The sequence below is a fragment of the Polistes fuscatus genome, unplaced genomic scaffold (assembly GCF_010416935.1).
Source record: "Polistes fuscatus isolate 324 unplaced genomic scaffold, CU_Pfus_HIC Scaffold1, whole genome shotgun sequence".
Lineage (NCBI taxonomy): Eukaryota > Metazoa > Arthropoda > Insecta > Hymenoptera > Vespidae > Polistes > Polistes fuscatus.
Window position 1 is genome coordinate 19,067,279 of NW_025112997.1, and position 22,189 is coordinate 19,089,467.

General features: G+C 28.1%; 1 protein-coding gene across 1 annotated transcript in view; it reads left to right on the forward strand.

Annotated features, from left to right (window-relative positions):
• The window catches only part of LOC122517578 (transcription factor AP-2-alpha-like), a 103,440-nt gene that overhangs the window by 45,082 nt on the left and 36,169 nt on the right, over nucleotides 1-22,189 (forward strand). Inside the window, exons 2-3 of the mRNA XM_043636088.1 lie at nucleotides 11,508-11,738; nucleotides 13,125-13,176. Of these exons, the coding sequence (XP_043492023.1) occupies nucleotides 11,508-11,738; nucleotides 13,125-13,176 (283 nt within the window). The remainder of the gene's footprint in view (nucleotides 1-11,507; nucleotides 11,739-13,124; nucleotides 13,177-22,189) is intronic.

The window sequence follows — 22,189 nt, forward strand, 5'->3', positions numbered from 1 at the left end:
TTTATTTGGAAATTGGTATAAATTCATTTGTTAATTGTTCGTTGTCATAAATTTTATGGAGAAAAAAAAACAAAAGAACTCTTAAGTTTTTGCTAACAAAGAAATGACACCAAACTATTAATAATAATATATAAAATGTAAGAACATATTATATAAGAAGCATATAAAACTACTAATCCATCGAAACACGTTCACCCTTCGAAGTTTATAACCGAGTTATTGATTATCTCAAACCACGCGTACCCCAAATCTTCCCCCTTTGTGTCAGATCTTTAAAGACGAGAGCTTTTCGCGAATACGATCGATTCGAATTGTACTCATCTTAAATAAATTCGTTCGTAAAAAAGAGAACAAAATAGAACAATTTGCAAAATAGGGTCAATAGTCAGAAAGAAAAATATACACACACACACACACACATATATATATATAGCAAGATAAGATACATAATAATAATACATAATAACAATGTTACAAGTAGAGTACTTTATTTAAAGTTTTGCATCGTTAGCAGAGAGAATGTTAACAGACGCGAAAGGTTCGTGGTGCTTGCGTGTACCGGTACGTGACTTTGAATTTACTAAAATCCAAGACAGGTATTCGTGGGACACGCGGGTCTTAAGTTCCACTTGGAAACTATAAACCCATCTTCTTACATAGTTGATCATAGTTCAGAAATTTGGCGTATTACAGGCTCTCCGATATATTCACGTTTGGACATTAATTTATAATACAATAAAATTGGAAACGCGTGTTGTTTCGTTAATTAATTCAATTATTATGATATTAACTTAAACAAACACTTAACAATTAACTCAAAGTTTAATTACGAATGTTAAATGTACAAAATTATTCGATAAGTACAACGATAACATCGAAGATGATGGGATACAACCCCGTGTAAAATAAATCTCACCCATTATTTGTTTTTTTTTCCCCCCCCCGAATGAGAAAGTTTTCATTTCTTTTCATTTTTACGTTTGGATATTAATTTAGAATACAATAAAATTGGAAACGCGTGTTGTTTCGTTAATTAATTCAATTATTATGATATTAACTTAAACAAATACTTAACAATTAACTCAAAGTTTAATTACGAATGTTAAATGTACAAAATTATTCGATAAGTACAACGATAACATCGAAGATGATGGGATACAACCCCGTGTAAAATAAATCTCACCCCTTATTTGTTTTTTTTTCCCCGAATGAGAAAGTTTTTATTTTTTTTAATTTTCACGTTTGGACATTAATTTAGAATGCAATAAAATTGGAAACGCGTGTTGTTTCGTTAATTAATTCAATTATTATGATATTAACTTATCGTTACAATTAACTCAAAGTTTAATTACAAATGTTAAATGTACAAAATTATTCGATAAGTACAACGATAACATCGAAGATGATGGGATACAACCCCGTGTAAAATAAATCTCACCCCTTATTTGTTTTTTTTTTCCCCCGAATGAGAAAGTTTTCATTTTTTTTCATTTTTACATTTGGACATTAATTTAGAATGCAATAAAATTGGAAACGCGTGTTGTTTCGTTAATTAATTCAATTATTATGATTAACTTAAACAAACACTTAACAATTAACTCAAAGTTTAATTACGAATGATAAATGTACAAAATTATTCGATAAGTACAACGATAACATCGAAGATGATGGGATACAACCCCGTGTAAAATAAATCTCACCCCTTATTTGTTTCCCCCCCCCCCGAATGAGAAAGTTTTCATTTTTTTTCATTTTCACGTTTGGACATTAATTTAGAATACAATAAAATTGGAAACGCGTGTTGTTTCGTTAATTAATTCAATTATTATGATATTAACTTATCGTTACAATTAACTCAAAATTTAATTACAAATGTTAAATGTACAAAATTATTCGATAAGAGTACAAGGATAACATCGAAGATGATGGGATACAATCCCGTGTAAAATAAATCTCACCCTTTATTTGTTTCCCCCCCCCCGAATGAGAAAGTTTTCATTTCTTTTCATTTTTACATTTGGACATTAATTATAATACAATAAAATTGGAAACGCGTGTTGTTTCGTTAATTAATTCAATTATTATATTGACTTAAACAAACACTTAACAATTAACTCAAAGTTTAATTACAAATGTTAAATATACAAAATTATTCGATAAGAGTACAAGGATAACATCGAAGATGATGGGATACAACCCCGTGTAAAATAAATCTCACCCCTTATTTGTTTCCCCCCCCCCGAATGAAAAAGTTTTCATTTCTTTTCATTTTCACGTTTGGACATTAATTTAAAATGCAATAAAATTGGAAACGCGTGTTGTTTCGTTAATTAATTCAATTATTATGATATTAACTTATGCTTACAATTAACTCAAAGTTTAATTACGAATGTTAAATGTACAAAATTATTCGATAAGTAGAACGATAACATCGAAGATGATGGGATACAACCCCGTGTAAAATAAATCTCACCCCTTATTTGTTTTCTTTTCCCCCCGAATGAGAAAGCTTTCTCTTTCCCCTAGCTAAAGTAATTTACTTATTAAATTTTCGACTGACCTTTGGCATTTCCTCGGGTAGGATGCCACGAACGTTTCCTTTGATGCAAATATGCTAAGCACTGCGATGTCTTAGACGTAACCTAAAGGTAAACTAACGAAAAGTAAATACTTTAACGTGCCCTTCTTCTACCAAAGTGATTACTCATTACGCATAATTAATAAATAGATGTCGTTTGTGCGATAAATACAAATATCGAACAATTAAAAGCTCATTCTATAATAAAAAAAAGCTCATTCTAAAATAACACTTATGCTAATCAATAATTTCACGTATAACAAATATAAAAACTTTATATATTAAATTAACATACTTAAAATATAATAAAATAATCGATTTTATTAAAACCAATTAAAGTACTTACACACACAGATTGTATAAGTACAATAAATAATTAAAAATTTGTTAATTTTGCTTACTATTATCTCAAATAAATTTCAAACGTTAACTTTAAATGATGTCTCAAAAATTCCCACGAAAAATTAATACAATTTTAATTATCCAAATATCAAACATCATTACACACATACAAACTTAATTATTTAAATAACATCATAAATATTTAACTTATATAATATTGTTATAACCAAACTATGTTACATTTCACCTATATTTTTCTTACTCACCTTATTTTTCTTATTTTAATTATCCAAATATCAAACATCATTCCACACATACAAACGTAATTATTTAAATAATATCATAAATATTTAACTTATATAATATTGTTATAACCAAACTATGTTACATTTCATCTATATTTTTCTTACTCACCTTATTTTTCTTACTCACCTATTTTTTATATTTTAATTATCCAAATATCAAACATCATTCCACACATACAAACTTAATTATTTAAATAAAATTATAAATATTTAACTTATATAATATTATTATAAACAAATTATGTTACATTTCACCTATATTTTTCTTACTCACCTCATTTTTCTTATTTTAATTATCAAAATATCAAACATCATTCCACACATACAAACGTAATTATTTAAATAACATCATGAATATTTAACTTATATAATATTGTTATAAACAAACTATGTTACATTTTACCTATATTTTTCTTACTCACCTTATTTTTCTTATTTTAATTATCCAAATATCAAACATCATTCCACACATACAAACTTAATTATTTAAATAACATCATAAATATTTAACTTAAATAATATTGTTATAAACAAACTATGTTACATTTCACCTATATTTTGCTTACGTTGTTAATAAAATTATATAAAAAAAAAAAAGAACAAAAAAAACAATTTGATAGTGTAATAAACAAAGTCACCAACAGTACGTTGTATCGATTCGAGATAAGAGAACTCACGTACGAATTATACGAATTGTTCGATTCCACCCTGTGCCGATGAGAGAACGAAGAAAACGAACCGTGCTCCTTGAGAACACCACAATACCAATAATCAGCCAAGTGGATCGACAGATTCCAATAGCCTTATCCTTGAAAAGGGCTTGGGCTCTTCCTGCTATCCCATTCCTTTCTCTCTTTCTATCGTGAAATATTGTATCTCGAACACAGGAAAATAGAAACTCGTCGTTCGTAGTTGTGAAACTAACACACGCGCGTTTTAAAGATACTCAAATTCATACTAAATTTCATAACGTTCCTTTCCACCTTCCCCCTGCCCCTCCCCCCATCGTTCTAAATTCTCCTCGGAAAAAATCAAAATATTATTAAAAAAAAAACACACACACACACACAGATTATTTCGTTCGTTCAATCTAACTTTTAGGAAACCTTTAATTGTTTTGTTTGTTTGTTTGTTTGTTTTAATTCGAGCACAACGCAAACCCCACACTCCCACTCAACCGATTCGAAATCGTTATCGAAAATTTCTGTAAAAAACGTTGTACGGTTAATCGAGCGTATTAATCGAATTATATTTTAATGCTATTTCGTGAAAATCTATTTGTCCAATAAAAATATACGTTGATTTTGGTCAACATTACGGCTTTACCATCACCAACCGTATAGTTATTAAATATTAACATCGATAAATGGTAAACAGTAGGTACACTAGTTTGTAAAATTGTTAAAGTTCAATTTTTGTATCGTTTATATCGGTACACAAAGTGAATAAATAAATAGGTATACGTATATATTACCTTTATGCGTGTGCATTGTGTTAACGATGCTTATATAAATGTATTTATATAACTCTTACGAAAGATGTTGGAGAGAGAAAATGTTAATCGTTAATTAAAAAAAAATGCAACCCTTTGAGAAGCAAGGAATTTTTATAAACGAATAAAAAGAAAACCCGGGTTGCGGGTAAATTTCATTCTATTTATTTTTTTCATCTCTCCAATAATAAAAATAATAATGACGATGATAATTCAACGAAAGTTTTCATTGTTGTTGTTGTAATATAAGGTGAACATTTGCGCGTGAAAAAAAAAAAAAAAGAAAAGTATTTTATTAAAAGCGAAAAAATATTCGTCGTTCGATTTTCTATCGGGAAACGAGTTAAAAAAAAATAATTTCAAAATATATTCGTTCGGTGTGAAGGCCCTTAAAAAAAAAAAAAAAAAAAAAAAAAAACAAAAAGGAAAATGCAATTTGCTATCGATTTGAAATCAATTTCAATCGGAAAAATCAGGAAACGAGTTAAAAAAAAATAATTTCAAAATATATTCGTTCGGTGTGAATCCCCTTAAAAAAAAAACAAAAAAAACCAAAAAAAAAAAGAAAAAAAAACCAAAAGGAAAATACAATTTGCTATCGATTTGAAATCAATCCCAATCGGAAAAAATCAGTAAACGAGTTAAAAAAGAAATAATTTCAAAATATATTCGTTCGGTGTGAACCCCCCTCAAAAAAAAAACAAAAAAAAAAAAAAACAAAAAGGAAAATGCAATTTGCTATCGATTTGAAATCAATCCCAATTGGAAAAAAAAAATCAATTCGCATTTTATCGGGAATCGGCGTAATAGTTTAAAACTTGAAACGGCATCAAAAGTATGGCAAATAAGAAAGAAATAAAAAAAAAAAGGCAATTTCATTTTATAATACTTTAACGAGAGAAAGGCGATCACGTTTCATCTCATTAGTCGACGACGACGACTACGACGACCATAGAACAGCATGATTATATCGATTTATATCTAACGCGAACGAACTCGTCAAATAAGTTGCACCCAACCAACCACTATACGCGCGGCACGTTAATTAGCCAACAGCAACCAATACACTCATCTTTTTTATACCCCTGTGAAAGTAGGAATGACGTTTTAATGGTTCCAAGAAGGATGATGACTGCCCCGTTAGGGAAACGACCTAATCTATGTAATTTTTCGTTTCGATAATCGTTCAGAATTTTCGTCATGACCCTGACATAGATTTAACTATATTTATCTTTATTATATATATATATTTATTTAACTTTATTTATTGAATTTTATTTTATTTGATTTATTTTATTTTATATTACTTTATTTTATTTGAATTTATTTTATTTATATATATATATTTATTTATTTAATATATGTATATATATTAAATATATTTATTATATATTTTTTATTTTTTTTATTAATTTTATTATTATTTATTTTATTATTATTTTTATTATATATATTTATACTTATCTAAATTTACAGAACAATTTATTAAGACAAACAAAAGGGTCATCGTCATATTATTATTTATTTTATTATTATTTATTTTATTATTATTTATTTTTTTATTATTTTTATTATATATATTTATACTTATCTAAATTTACAGAACAATTTATTAAGACAAACAAGAGTGTCATCGTTTCTTTCATTTTTTATCAAAGATAAAATTTCTAGAAACGTCGATTGAATAGAATTTAATGTGAAATGATTAGAAAATGAAGAAAATAAAGGGAAAACTCGTAAACAAATGTTTCGTAGATTAACATAAATTTTTGTAATTAACATATAAATTATATGTGTGTGTATTTTAACGTAACATACGCATAACAAATCTAATTTGTATACTTACGTAAATATCGTAGAAAAGAAAATATGATAAGTAGGATAAGATTAATCAATCAACGTAACACCATACACATTATTTCCTTCTTATCTTAGTCGGAACCACATCAAACGATATAATTACAAAAGGGTTTCTAAGAAGAGTAACTTTATTTGTTGGTCTATAGAAGAACCCGCTGTGTTTCTTTTTTTTTTTATTTTTAATTAAAATTCCATACACGCACACACACCCACGTAATATTATTATTATTATTATTATTATTATTATATTCACCTTTACGTTCTTCGAATATTACAAGCAAAAAACTTGTCTTTTTATTTTTATTATCAATTTAAATTTACTATATCTATATTTAAATTTATTATTTAAAAATTTATTTTATATTTAATTAATTAATTTTTTTTTTATATTTAAATTTATATTTATTTTTAATTTATATTTAAAAAAATTCTGACAAATTCGTATATTTTCTCGTTGAAAACTTATTGTCGACGAGTTATTAAACGAAATAGGACAATAATAGTGGAATTATGGATAACATTTTAACGATCATATTTTAACGAACCGTTCTTTTTCTCATCCGTGATTAAACCAGCAAACGACTACTACACAACGACGATGACGATATGCGAAGGAATCAAAGATTGAGTCGAGTGCCGCAACCGGTTGATAAGATCGGTCAAAACGTTTATAATAACTTTAGTCGATGTAATTAAAAAGCACTTTGCCCGACGGACCAATCGATCGATCGATCGAATCACTCAATATTTGATGATAGTTTACAATGTTTCGCGTAACTAATTTCGTATGGTCCATTCATTTCTAATATAACAACATAAATATTATAATAAATTTATATATATAGAAACATGTTAATAAATAAATCCTATACGTTACGATAAGAAGATATTTTTTATTGGAAATACCAATCAAATTGATTCGTTTATTCCTAACGTCCGCCTACCCCTCCCCAACCCCCCGCCGGCTTACACGCATACATTATTCGTATATTTAATATACGAAATTATTTAAATTTCGCCAATTAATTTGTAAAAACCAATTTTGCGTGGCTTTTAAACGATCATTAACGTCGGTCAAAATTATTAAAACTCATTTTATTCATATAAGAGAAAAAAATAAAGAAAAAGAGAGAGAGAGAGAGAGATTATAATATAAAGAAAAAGAAAAAAAAAAAGGATGCGAAATTCTTCTTAGGAACCGCGACACGGTGACTAGTAGAATTTCATTGGTTGTCCACAAGTTGGCACCTCGCATGTTATCGCGAATAAGCGCGTAAATTGCGTCGAGAGTATTATAATGTCTGTCTCGAAGAGTAGAAGGAAAAGGAAGAGGGTGGTGATAGGGGGGGGAAGAGGAGGTAGGGGAGGAGGAGGAGGAGGAGGACGTTAGCAGCAAAACTTGCAAATCATTTCCACCTGCGGTTTCTTAATCGACAGGTAATAAAGGACGTACTTTCGTAGTAATCATACGGTCCAAATGTTCCTTCGATGTTGGATAATATAATATGTTAATGTTTTATTATTTCAAAATATTCCTAGTCATCGTCGCGCGTTCTATTTTCTTTCTTTTTTTTCTTTTCTTTTTTTTTTTCTTTTTTTTTAATCGAGATCGAATCCATTGATAAACGTTTCTAAAGAATTGTCATTATAAATGTTAGATCTAATTTTTTTCAAGTGAGAAATCAATGATGATGATGATGAACTACGATATCTTTTCTTTTATATATCGTGTATGTGTCTGTGTGTATGTCGGTGTGTGTGTGATCTCTATCCAGAGAGAGTAGAGAAGGTGGTAAAAGTTAGTGAACTTTCGTTTCTCCTTTAATACGTTTCGAATACGATACGTTCTTGTAATAGAATCGCTACGAAAATGGGATTCGAGATAACGATCTTTAACTGTTACGCGACGAGTTGTGGTACTTTTGTGTTGTACTTAAAAGTCAATCGAGATTTCTCTTAACTTAACTTAACTTAACTTTTTTTTTTTGTAATCTTTACTATAAGCGATTAAATCAACGTAATGTATCATCGTTAATAACAATTCTCGTTAACCAATCGAAATGTAATCTTTTTTTTTGTCTTTTTTTTTTCTTTTTATTTACGATGAATCTTCGTAAAACTCTTTCGGCACGCTACCTTTAGAATTTGTTAAGAATATTTTCTACGATATTTCTTACTTGTATATAATCAATTATAAATTTTTAAACGATCTATACACAATCGTCTTCTTAACTAACTCACTTTATATTTATATACAAAATTTATATAAATATTTGTGTATTATAATTAGTATTACGTTTAAAGATTTAATCGAAATGATCATTCGATATATTTTAACGATCTAAAATAAGTAAGTTTATGATTTTATAATAAAGGTGCGATATGTGGATCCACCTTGTTTTTCTTTTCGTTATATTATTATAGATTCCGAGACCAACTGGGATTCGATCTCGCGCTGCTAGGTTTAAAGTTACCCTTAGAGATAGGAATTTGCTCGACTTAGCTATCCAAGACAACCGTTTATATTGTTATAGATTAATATATCATATAATTTATCGAAATATCGAATAATGTACCGATACTTTTTTTTAATCATCCTATAACTAAAATACTTTATAAAAATTTTCTATAAAGAATTTCTATAAAGATTCATATCTTAAGATTATAAAACAAAATATATATTTCTCGTATCCAAAAATATTATCATCCTGTTTATCGAGTCATCACGAATCACGTGGGAATTAAACGCAACTTATTCTTTTTTCTACCTTTTTTTATATTCTCATTTTCTATTATAATATATGAAAAATATAAAAGCACCGTTTGTGAAATCTCGTCGCAAGATTCATCGGAAATCTTAAAAGAAAATCTTTTGCACGTGTTACAACGCGCGCAACATGATCGAGCACGGAAAAGAAAAAAAGGATTGCTCTGTTATTCTTTTTTTTTGTCCTTTTTTTATTTTTCTTCTTTTTTTCCCCCTCTCCCTTTCTCCCTTACCTTTACGATATATCGCGATTTATATTACCAACCGTGAAAAAAACACACGCGAGCCAACAACTCCGTTGCATTTTAATCGATATTTACATACGAGAGGAGAGGAGGACGTCGAATTTTGCATATTGATCGGCAGTTGTTGCATCGGATGCGTATGTCGGATCGTTAATCGATTCAACAACGATCGAAGTACTCAATTTTTTTTTTCCTTTTCCTTTTTTTTTTTACTTTTTTTCTTTTCTTTTTATTATTATTCTGTAATTATATCTGGGGAAAAGAGAAACGGGGAGATATTCTCGAACGGCAGTGTGAAAACATCGAGATTGAATTTTTAAAATGGAGTACGATCGAACTTTCGCTTTTCATCGATATCAACGAGGTCATCGTCATCGAATAGATCATTTTTTATAAACTATAACATATTTATAATTAGTATTTTTTCGTTGTCATAATAATCCAGTTGAAATAACATTATTGCATATAATATTTTCATTCGTATAAATTATAATAAAGATATAACTACACATACAAAAAAAATAAAAGAAATTGAAAGATTCCAATTAGTTTTAATCAAATATTTCAAATTGTTAAACAACGTTAAATTTTTTTTATATTATTTTATATTATTATATTATTTTTATTATATTATATTATATTATATTTTTATTTATATTATTTACTTACTTTTCAAACCATCATATAATAATTTAAGTAATAAAAACTAAAATATCTTACAATTCTATTAACAAATCATAATTTAGTTTTATTTTTTTACTTATAAGACACTACGTATAAAAAAACATAATCAATAAATATAAAATATCGTTAGAATTCTAATCAATATTAAATAATCGTTTTTAATCGATATCAACGAGGACATCGTCATCGAATAGATCATTTTTTATAAACTATAACTTATTTATAATTAGTATTTTTTCGTTGTCATAATAATCCAGTTGAAATAACATTATTTCATATAATATTTTCGTTCGTATAAATTATAATAAAAATATAACTGCATATACAAAAGAAAAAAAAAGAAATTGAAAGATTCAAATTAGTTTTAATCAAATATTTCAAATTGTTAAACTACGTTTAACTTTTTTTTTATATATTTTATATTATTATATTTTTTATATATTATATTATATTATATTTTTATTATATTATTTACTTACTTTTCATACCATCCTATATAATTTAAGTAATAAAAACTAAAATATCTTTAAATTCTATTAACAAATCATAATTTAGTTTTATTTTTCTACTTATAAGACACTACGTATAAAAAACATAATCATAATATAAAATATCGTTAGAATTCTAATCAATATTAAATAATCGTTTTAATCGAAATCAAAGAGGTCATCGTCATCGAATAAATTACTTTTTATAAACTATAACATATTTATAATTAGTATTTTTTCGTTGTCATAATAATCCAGTTGAAATAACATTATTCCATATAATATTTTCATTCGTAAAATTATAATAAAGATATAACTGCATATACAAAAGAAAAGAAAAGAAATTGAAAGATTCAAATTAGTTTTAATCAAATATTTCAAATTGTTAAACAACGTTTAACTTTTTTTTATATTATTTTATATTATTTATATTATTTTTTATTATATTATATTATATTATATTTTTATTTATATTATTTACTTTTCATACCATCCTATAATACTTTTTCATCCATTCAACCATCCTATAATAATTTAAGTAATAAAAACTAAAATATCTTTAAATTCTATTAACAAATCATAATTTAGTTTTATTTTTCTACTTATAAGACACTACGTATAAAAAAACATAATCAATAAATATAAAATATCGTTAGAATTCTAATCAACTTCTCGTATAATTAAAACACAATATTATTATTAAAATATCATATAAAATGAATAATATTTTTGATTGAATTTCACAGACGAACATGCACGCATCCTTTCCTTACGATGGCGGACGCAGTGGTGGTAGTGGCGGCGGAGGTGGTGGTGGTGGTGGGGGAGGTGGCGGGGGAGGTGGTGGAGGTGGCGGAAGGGCTGTCGAATATGGTGCAGTACGTCGTCCTGATGCCCTCCTACCACCCCCGGGCCTCGACCAAACCGACCTCGTTCTACACACCAGCCTCGTTGACGACCCCCAGGTGAGCGACGATGTACGTAATCGCAAGACATTTTTCTCTATTACCTTCCTGCGAATTCGTACTACTTTTTCTTTTCTTTCTTCCTTTCTTTTTTTTTTTATTTTATTTTTTTTTATTCCGTTTTTTCTTTTCCACTATCTCATTTCAACACGTTTTACGTAAACCTCGTTTCTGATAATAAAATAAACTAATCACCTATGATAAATAATATAATAATATAAAAATAATATAAATAATAATAAATAATAATAAATAATAATAAGTAATATAATAATATAAAAATAATATAAATAATAATATATAATAATAAATAATATAAATAAAAATATAATATAATATAATAAAAAATAATAAATATAATATAATATAATATAATATAATATAATATAATATAATATAATATAATATAATATAAAATAATATAAATAATATTAAATATATATTAATATTAATTATATTAAATTAATATTAAATATATACTAACATATATATAATATTAAATATAATAATAGTAAATAATATTATTATATATTTAATATAGGATCGCAAAATTGAATTTTTACGAATAAATCAAATAAAATATCTAAAAAAATTCATTCATATTGGTACACGTGGTTTGATAACAACACTTGTTCTAAAATGATTAAATTGATCAGTGTTTCTAACACCCTTATTTTCTTTTTTTTTTTTTTTCAATTTTTTTCTCTGTACATCTTATTTTTCTTTTGTATACACGAAGTATGAAAGAAAAACGGAAAATTTACCTTCGTTCAATGTTCTTTACGAGAAGCAGGTGACCGTTGCACGGGCACACTTTTAACTTAACTTGTCAAGATGACCTATAACTTGATTTTTGACAGATTTAATATCGTGTGCACCACGGGCTCGTAACTTTTTCAATTTATGAGATAAAAGTGAAAAAGAGAAAGAGAGAGAGATGTTTGCGTAAAGAAATATAAACGAAATTTATCTGCGAGTTTTTTATTTATATTTTTACCATCTTTATCTCTTCTTACTTTTTCTTCGTAATTTCTTTCATTATTTTTCTTTTTTTTTTTTCGTTTTCTTTGTTCGCTCTTACAAATAAAATTTTTCTTGGCGAGTAAATGAATCATAAGAAAAATTTCACAGAACGATATAACACGTTGAAAAGTTTTGAATGAGTGAAAGTATTATTTTGCTTCGTGATTTTTGTTCTTTTTCCACGTGGGTACTTTGATTCTCAGAATTTCGTAGAAGAATTTCGTTGAGACGCGCGTACGTAAAGTTTTTTACGATTCGTTTTTCTCGATCACTTCTCATTGTCAGCTTATTTCTTCTCAATTGCTACAAATCTTACACACAGAGATCATTCTTTATATTAATAATACAACTTTCCTTTCTTTTATTTCATTACAGAACACTAACGTGGACGATGGAAGTTTTATGAACGACCTACCACTTCTAAAAAGTAAGTCATATATTTATATTTATATATAAAACGTAAATATACATCAAAGAAAATGAAATTACGTCACATTTCGTAATCCCACGTAAAACCACGATCCAAAATTTATTCCAACGACATTAAATTTACGATAAATTCATTTAAATGAATGTAAAGGTAGTGCGAACAAATAAAAATAGAAAAAAAAAAAAAAAGAAACAGAAATAAAAAGCTAGACGAATCAGTCTCCACGTAACAGTATCTCTCTCTTTACGTATAATTCCGATATAAAAGAGTCAATGATATATATATATATATGCGGAAATATAAAGTGAGTTAACCGTTACGATGTCTCATGTGTCGTATTTAATTAAAATTTATTTCTCTTGTTAGAATATTTGAAGAATACAATGTGAACGAATGTACGACGAGAAAGCCGTTTCGAAGTGTACGAGAAAAGAAAACATTAAAAAAAGAAAAAAAAAGTAGAAACGAGAGAGAGAAAAAAAAAGCAAAAAAAATGAAATCAAAATCTGATATTAAAAAAATGAATATAAAAATACAACAACAAATTATATATACGCGGGAATGTTGAAATGAATGATGAAAGAAAAAATTATTAGAAAAAAAAGGAAGAAAGAAAGAAAGAACTTGTTAGAAAAAACTCGGACAGATATAAAAGCAAATAACTGCGGTTCTGGTTCACCGATAACTTCGAATTACGTAACACCTGGACCAGTTATCCGTTATCGTCCGAGCCAACTTTACGAAGATGTCTATGTGGTTGGTACAGGAATAATAGCAAAAGACCTCGCTCGGTTATAAGGAAACTTGAACGTTTCATTAGATTCTTTAACCCAATTTGAATCATTCGGAAAAGTGAAGAAAATTACCTGCTTTTTGTTCTTATACGTAAAATATTAGAATACGTATTTTAATTGGATGATAATAAATCTTTGAATAATTTTCTTTCAACATTTTTTCTAAAAATTTTCACTTCAAAATATTCATAATCCATTTGTATCAATCAAAAAATTGAAGAAAATAATTTGGCCAATATCATCAAAATTTCGCTGTATTTTTTCTTATATATAAAATATTAGAATACGTATTGTAATTGGATAATAATAATACCAAATCTTTGCATAATTTTCTTTCAACTTTTTTCTAAAAATTTTCACTTCAAAATATTCATAATCCATTCGTATCGATCGAAAAAGTGAAGAAAATTAATTGGCCCGTATCACCAAAATTTCGCTGTATTTTTTCTTATATATAAAATATTAGAATACGTATTGTAATTGGATGATAATAATTAATACCAAATCTTTGCATAATTTTCATTCAACATTTTTTCTAAAAAGTTTCACTTCAAAATATTCATAATCCATTTGTATCGATCGAAAAATTGAAGAAAATAATTTGGCCAATATCATCAAAATTTCGCTGTATTTTTTCTTATACATAAAATATTAGAATACGTATTTTAATTGGATGATAATAATTAATACCAAATCTTTGCATAATTTTCATTCAACATTTTTTCTAAAAAGTTTCACTTCAAAATATTCATAATCCATTTGTATCGATAGAAAAATTGAAGAAAATTAATTGGCCCGTATCACCAAAATTTCGCTGTATTTTTTCTTATACATAAAGTATTAGAATACGTATTGTAATTGGATGATAATAATTAATATCAAATCTTTGCATAATTTTCTTTCAACTTTTTTCTAAAAAATTTCACTTCAAAATATTCATAATCCATTTGTATCGATCGAAAAATTGAAGAAAATTAATTGGCCCGTATCACCAAAATTTCGCTGTATTTTTTCTTATACATAAAATATTAGAATACGTATTTTAATTGGATGATAATAATACCAATCTTTGCATAATTTTCATTCAAATTTTTTCTAAAATGTTTCACTTCAAAATATTCATAATCCATTTGCATCGATCGAAAAATTGAAGAAAATAATTTGGCCAATATCATCAAAATTTCGCTGTATTTTTTTATATATAAAATATTAGAATACGTATTTTAATTGGATGATAATAATTAATACCAAATCTTTGAATAATTTTCATTCAAATTTTTTCTAAAACGTTTCACTTCAAAATATTCATAATCCATTTGCATCGAGATAAAAAAAGTGAAGAAAATTAATTAACCCGTATCACCAAAATTTTGCTGTATTTTTTTCTTATACACAAAAAATATTATTACATATATTATATAAATTGCATTATTAATTAAGTGAAAATAACTAATACAAAATCATTTCATAATCTCGTTCAAAATTCGTCTAAAAAGTTTCACTAAAAAATACTTTTAACCCATTTGCATTATTTCAAAAATAGTGTAAAAAATTAGCTATAATTAAATACCCTAGTGTTTCGTTCTTATGCACATAATATTAAAAAGCATAACTGAACTTTGGTGTTAATGGTTTTAAAAATTCAACGCTTATATGTAAATGAATGAACTATCCTTGTACGTAACTTGTCACGTCAAATTTGAAACATAGTAAACGAAGATCAAAGAAACGAATGATCAAATGAACGAACGAATCTCGGCCAATGACATTACTTTCTTACAAAAGTGTCACGCACACGCGGGCCTTTTCTATTCGATTGATCGGTTGTTCGTTCGCTCGATTCGATCATTCGATCGATCGATCAATCGATTCATCTATCAATCGATCACCGGCCTATATTTTCATCAGCTCTGTTAATAATCAATTCCTAAAAATTCCTAAAATTAATTAACCCGCTTCCCTTTATTTGTTCTCTTTGACCATACTCGGAAAGAAAATCTAAAATAAAAATAAATAAAAAATATAAACGGGGGGAGAAGGGGGGAGAGGAAAAAGAAAACCAATTGCGTAAACGTTCGTTAAGAAAAACTGATTTGAAGAAGAAGAAGCCAAATTAAACATCGAAACAAGCTGGAGTGGGGTGGGGAGGTGGTTACATCGTTTTTAATCTTAAATAAGGAGATTAAAGAAAAAAAAGAAAAAACAAAACGTATAAAAGTATAGTACTTAACAGTTTATTAAACTGTATGTGGGATGCGAGCACCTCCAAGCCAAATTTAAATAGGCGTTCGTGAGGAGATTGGACGGTGGGCCCTGGATAGCTCAATGGTTAAGAGCAGTCGCCCGGAAATAGAAAGCGGAAGATCCGGGTTCGAATCCCGGTCCAGTCAATCCAACGGTCCAATTTTTTCACGAATCCTACATGTATTTTAAATTTGTATTAAACGGTATATTAAAACGTATAAAATGATAGTACTTAAACAGTTTATTTAGTCTATTTAAAAAAAAAAAAGAACCCACAAGAGAGCTCGGTGGTATTATACTCGAGATAGAAGAGAAAAGAAAATAAAAGAAAAAGAATGTTACGAGGCGAGATAAACTTCCTGAAACACAATCGTAGACGATTTGGGCACGGTCGTTGCATCTCCGATTCAACAACCTTTTTCATAAAAGAAACGTCAAACTTTGGAAACGGAAGAACGATTCAGAAATAAACCTACTTCGTACACGGGGTATATAACACAACCCTAGGCGTGTTATATAGTTCTTTACTTTTCTCCAATGGGAAACACAATGGCAGAAAAGTACCCGGTGCTGATAGAATAGCCGGTAAAAGAGAGAGAAACGTAAAGAGACTCAGAAAAAGAGAGAGAGAGATGCGAAAAATAAAAAAAAAAAAAAGAGAGAAAGAAAAAGAGTACGTGCCCGCCGGGCGGATCGGATTTCATTCATTGTCATTGTAATTTTCTTGACGGGGTGTAGTTTTCGGGGCGTTACTCGCCATAGGGGCATTACCTACAGATGGCTGTTTGTTCCGAACGTCACCGAGGGTTATTATATGCCTCGTTACTCGTACCCTCTCTTTACCAACTTATTTGGACAGAGTCCTTCTTCTTCATTCTTCATTCTTCTTCATTCCACTCCTCTTAGATTCTTTTCTTTATTTTCACTCGAAGAAGTTTAACTATACTAACTTGTAAACTTTACTTTTAATGTTATTTCTACTTCTACTTGTTCTTCTTGTATCTATCTCGAATCGTTTCTATTCTCGAGATTCTCGTTAAAGAAGCAAAAATAGGAGAATAAAGGAGAGTAGAAAAACGTCGTGTACAATTGTTAAGCACCGATTTTTTTCTTTTCTCAAATGTTAGCCTTAATTATCAATGATGGCGTCGTTTACGGTAGTTCCAATTATACGCGAAGATAGAAATCGATGATGGAAGTATTTAATCCGACCAATCTTTCTCTAACCAACTCGAGAAATCCTCCTCCTCTTTCTCCTCCTCCTCCTTCTTCTCCTCCTTCTTCTCTTCTTTCTTATCCTCCTTCACTTTCTTGTTTTTTATATTCTTTATAGGATTTTATAATCATCAATTTGATTTTCTTTTGAATGAATACTCTTGGGTCAAAGTTAATTGGATAATTATGCCATCTATATCTTAATTAGAACTGTTTGCTCTTTAAGTCTTGAACCCTTTTTTTTAACACCCTGTATAGCGACACGCGTTCCGTTTCTCGGAAGCCGGTTATACAATTACCACGACTTACCTTGGCTGCTTCGTCGTTCCAAGAGACGTGCTCCAGTTTGTTGTCCATAGCATACTACGCGTCCCGATCTATCGAGAACGAACTTATTTCTATCTATCTTTTTATCTATTTTCACCGAAAAAAACATATATCTCTTTTAATCGTTCTTTTCCCGAAATTTATTTCTTTTTTTCAAAGCGAACTATAATCTTATAGTTTAAATACGATATTAAATTCTAATTGGAATTCTATGAATTTCTGATTTATTGAACAACAAGAATAGTTGTTCATTTTCATGAAACAATATACCTATAATTTTGGTTTCTATTTTTCTATCCACAGTATACAACTTGTTTTCCGTATATTATTTTCAAATTGGAATTCTATGAATTTCTGATTTATTTAATAACAAAAATAGTTGTTCATTTTCATGAAACAATATCTAAAATTTTGGTTTCTATTTTTCTATCCACAGTATACAACTTGTTCTCCATATACTATTTTCAAATTGGAATTCTATGAATTTCTGATTTATTTAACAACAAAAATAGTTGTTCATTTTCATGAAACAATATCTATAATTTTGGTTTCTATTTTTCTATCCACATTGTACAATTATTTTTGTACAATATACTATTCGATAACAAAGTTCAAATTAAAATTCAATGAATTTCTGATTCATTCAACAAAAAAGAATAATTGTTAATTTTCATGAAACAATATTTAAAATTTTGATTTACATTTTTTTATCCACATTGTACAACTTGTTCTCCACGTACTATTCTATAACAAAGTTCAAATTGGAATTCAATGAATTTCTGATTTATTTAACAACAAGAATAGTTGTTCATTTTCATGAAACAATATCTAAAATTTTGGTTTCTATTTGTCTATCCACATTGTACAACTTGTTCTGCATATACTATTCGATAACAAAGTTCAAATTGAAATTCAATGAATTTCTGATTCATTCAACAAAAAAGAATAATTGTTAATTTTCCTGAAACAATATCTAAAATTTTAATTTACATTTTTCTATCCACATTGTACAACTTGTTCTCCACATATTATTCTATAACAAAGTTCAAATTGGAATTCAATGAATTTCTGATTTATTGAACAACAAGAATAGTTGTTCATTTTCCTGAAACAATATACCTATAATTTTGGTTTCTATTGTCTATCCACATTGTACAACTTGTTCTGCATATAGTATTCGATAACAAAGTTCAAATTAAATTTTCGATATATTTAACAAAAAAGAATAATTGTTAATTTCCATGAAATAATATCTATAATTTTGTTCTTTTTTTTTTTTAATTCTTCCATCGAGTATTTCTTTTTTTTTTGTAACGTGTTCCTTTTATTCGATCGAAAGACCACGGACTGACTCTCTGATTTCTTATTTAACCAGGCGTGCCTGCCGATAGAGTAGAACCGGCAAAGGAACGTACGCTTCGGCCCGCGTAAGGAAAGCGAACGAGTTTTTGTGGTTAATCGGCCAGTCTCGAAGACCCAACAACTATCGGCTCGATTATCGAAACGCATGGTTACCGCTGTTAGAAAAGATTAATCGTTCAAATAAGAACCGCAGAACGCGCCATGGTTTTTCTTTCTTTTTTCTTTTCTTTCCTCTTTTCCTTTTCCTTTTTTTAACCCTGTTTATAATTTTTCTAATACATTCTAATACATACATTTAGATTAATACAAATAAATTTTCTCGTTAGTTTCATTTAATAAATTAAATATAATAACAAATATGTCATCTCTTTTCTTATCGAATATTTCCAATTTTCACATACTGTAATTATAAAATTTTGCACAAACAATATGAAAATATTATAATTTTTAACATATTTTTATTATTTTTATTATTAACATATTAATTTTTACAATCAAGAAGATATAACTTAATATTATATATCGAGTAATGACAAATTTATTTCAATATTACTTAACGTAAATATTGATATAACCTTATACATTTATTACACGTATACAAAGTGTGTGTGAATAAATCGAAAAAGAAGATAACATTTTTCGTTTGATACACCGTTATCGAACAAATTATGTTTAATAATTCAAACTTCAAATACCTTCTCTTACGAATTTATGATAATCATAGTAACTAACCTTCTAAAGAAGAGAAAAAATAAATCACACGACTGAAAACTATACGTAAACATTACAGAGGACGCGTCAAATGTCAAAAAACAAAAGACTTTCTTATCAATCGTAAAAATATTAAAAAATCATCATCCCTTTATCAGCCTCATTGCATCAATCCTCCATATAAATAAAATCATTCAAGGTAGAATGATAAAACTGAAGAAAGAATGAAACATGAAAAAGAAAATCTTGTCCTTGCATTCGTTCGTTCATTTGGATTGATACGAATCATATACGAAGAAAAAAAAATTGATAATAAAACCCTTATTGCATCTAAGAGGGTGGACCCCCTCCCGCTGTTCTAAAATAACTCGAGTTAAATGAGAGTGTTAAACCGTGCGTTAATAAAAACCGTATTACACACATCGATCGATCATTATCGGATGCTCGTGCACGAGCGAATCGCAAGCAAGGAAGTAAGAACGTCGTAAACTCTTTGTCATCACGCGTTATTCGAATCAACGAGTATCCCCCGTCGTGTTGAACAAATCCAAAAAAAAGAAAGGAGGAGGAGGAGATTCACTTGGGGGGGTTTCTGCCAGTTCAAACCAGCACCAGTTCACCACCACCATCTTTATGGGAAGGGGCCAACGAAAAGGGGTCCCTGAACCTGGTGGTAGGAAAATCAGTTGGTCTAATGAAATTAACGAAGGAACGAAGAAGAAGTAGCAGCAGCAGCAGCAGCATCCATCGTTCGTTTTTGCCTCAGGGCCAGGTGGATATCCTTCAGCCCTTACTGGCGAAAGGGCACCAAGTGAGAGAGACCCCCCGTTGTCGAGAAAGAAAGACCGAGTGAGACATAAACTCGCCCGGTCTCAAAAAGTCACACCCCGTTCGATACAGCTAACCAATCAAGCTCGAGAACTAAGCGAAGTAATTTCTACACTGCCGATTGGTTAAACTTCCGGCGCGTTGATTGCCCAGGAAATCGTGCGTGTGTTCTATATCTATCTCTCTCTTTCTTTCTTTCTCTTTTTTCTTTTTTCTTTTTTTTCTTCTCACCAAGCTGGATCTAGAGAAACGTGTACTTTCGAGCTTTTCAAGTTTACAAAGAAATTACGTGTTTTATATACGAATTTATTTTTCTAACAAAATTTTCGTTTCAACAACATTTCAAATAAACTAATAATATCTTTTTTTTTCTAATATTTATTATATTATATATACGGGATGTCAGAATATATCTGTAAATAATACCACGTGTTTTAATCCTTTAAAAAACGGCTGGATGACTTTTAAACAAATATTATTACAAATTAGGATTGATCAATAGTTAGGTGCAATTTTTTTTCGTGTTATTAATATTTCCAAAGTAAATTTTACGAAAACAATCCATTATGCAATTTCAAAGTAAAGTTTTAACACAATAAACGTACGAACTTTTGATTCATTCCACTATGTATATATTGTAAAATTATTTATTTATTATCTTTTGTAAACAAGATTTGCATATTATTATTATTATACCGAATAAAAAAAATCGCAATTAACGTTCTTGCTTCGTAAAGGATGAAAATGAGATAAATTAAGTCAACATAAACACTCACAAATTTATATCCGAAAATGTTTCGTTAAAACATGTGTTATACAAAAGTTTTTTAAATAAACGTTTATTATATTATTTATTCGCGGATAAATATTTAATTGCAATGAATGTATATAGTTATACGCGTCAATAACAATTCAACCTTTTCCATTCTCGTCAATGAAAACGTGATAATGAAAGATGTGAACATCTTAAGATCGTTATGATGTTTCACCTGACAAGTGATTCCATCGTGATTTATTACGATAATTACCGTACTGTATCAACAAATATTCCTCATAATTATACATTTTAACGGTCGCCAAAGCGAAAACCTGCACGTTTTTCTCCGTAGATTTGAAAACTAGTCGTAACGAGGCACCCGATATAAATCAACGTAGACGATAATAGTTAAGGAAATGAAAAAGATAATATTGAAACGAAGAAGTAACACGTTAACGAGTATTTATTTCAAATTATATTAGTTATATCACGAAGAAACGAGTAATTAGTAAAAATAAAAATAAAAAGAAGATAATATTCCCAACTATTTACCGTCCAATTTATTTTCCCTCGTTTATTATTATGATTTGAGAAAAGTAAATTCATCAAAAATTAATTATTACATTAATTAACTTATTAAATAATCGCGTAAACGCTAACACTAACATTAACTCCATAAATTAATCATTAATTATCCCTCCCTTTTTCAGGAATTCATTCAATTAAACAATAAAAAAAAAATTGATAAACTTCCCGATGAAAAGTTATCGTT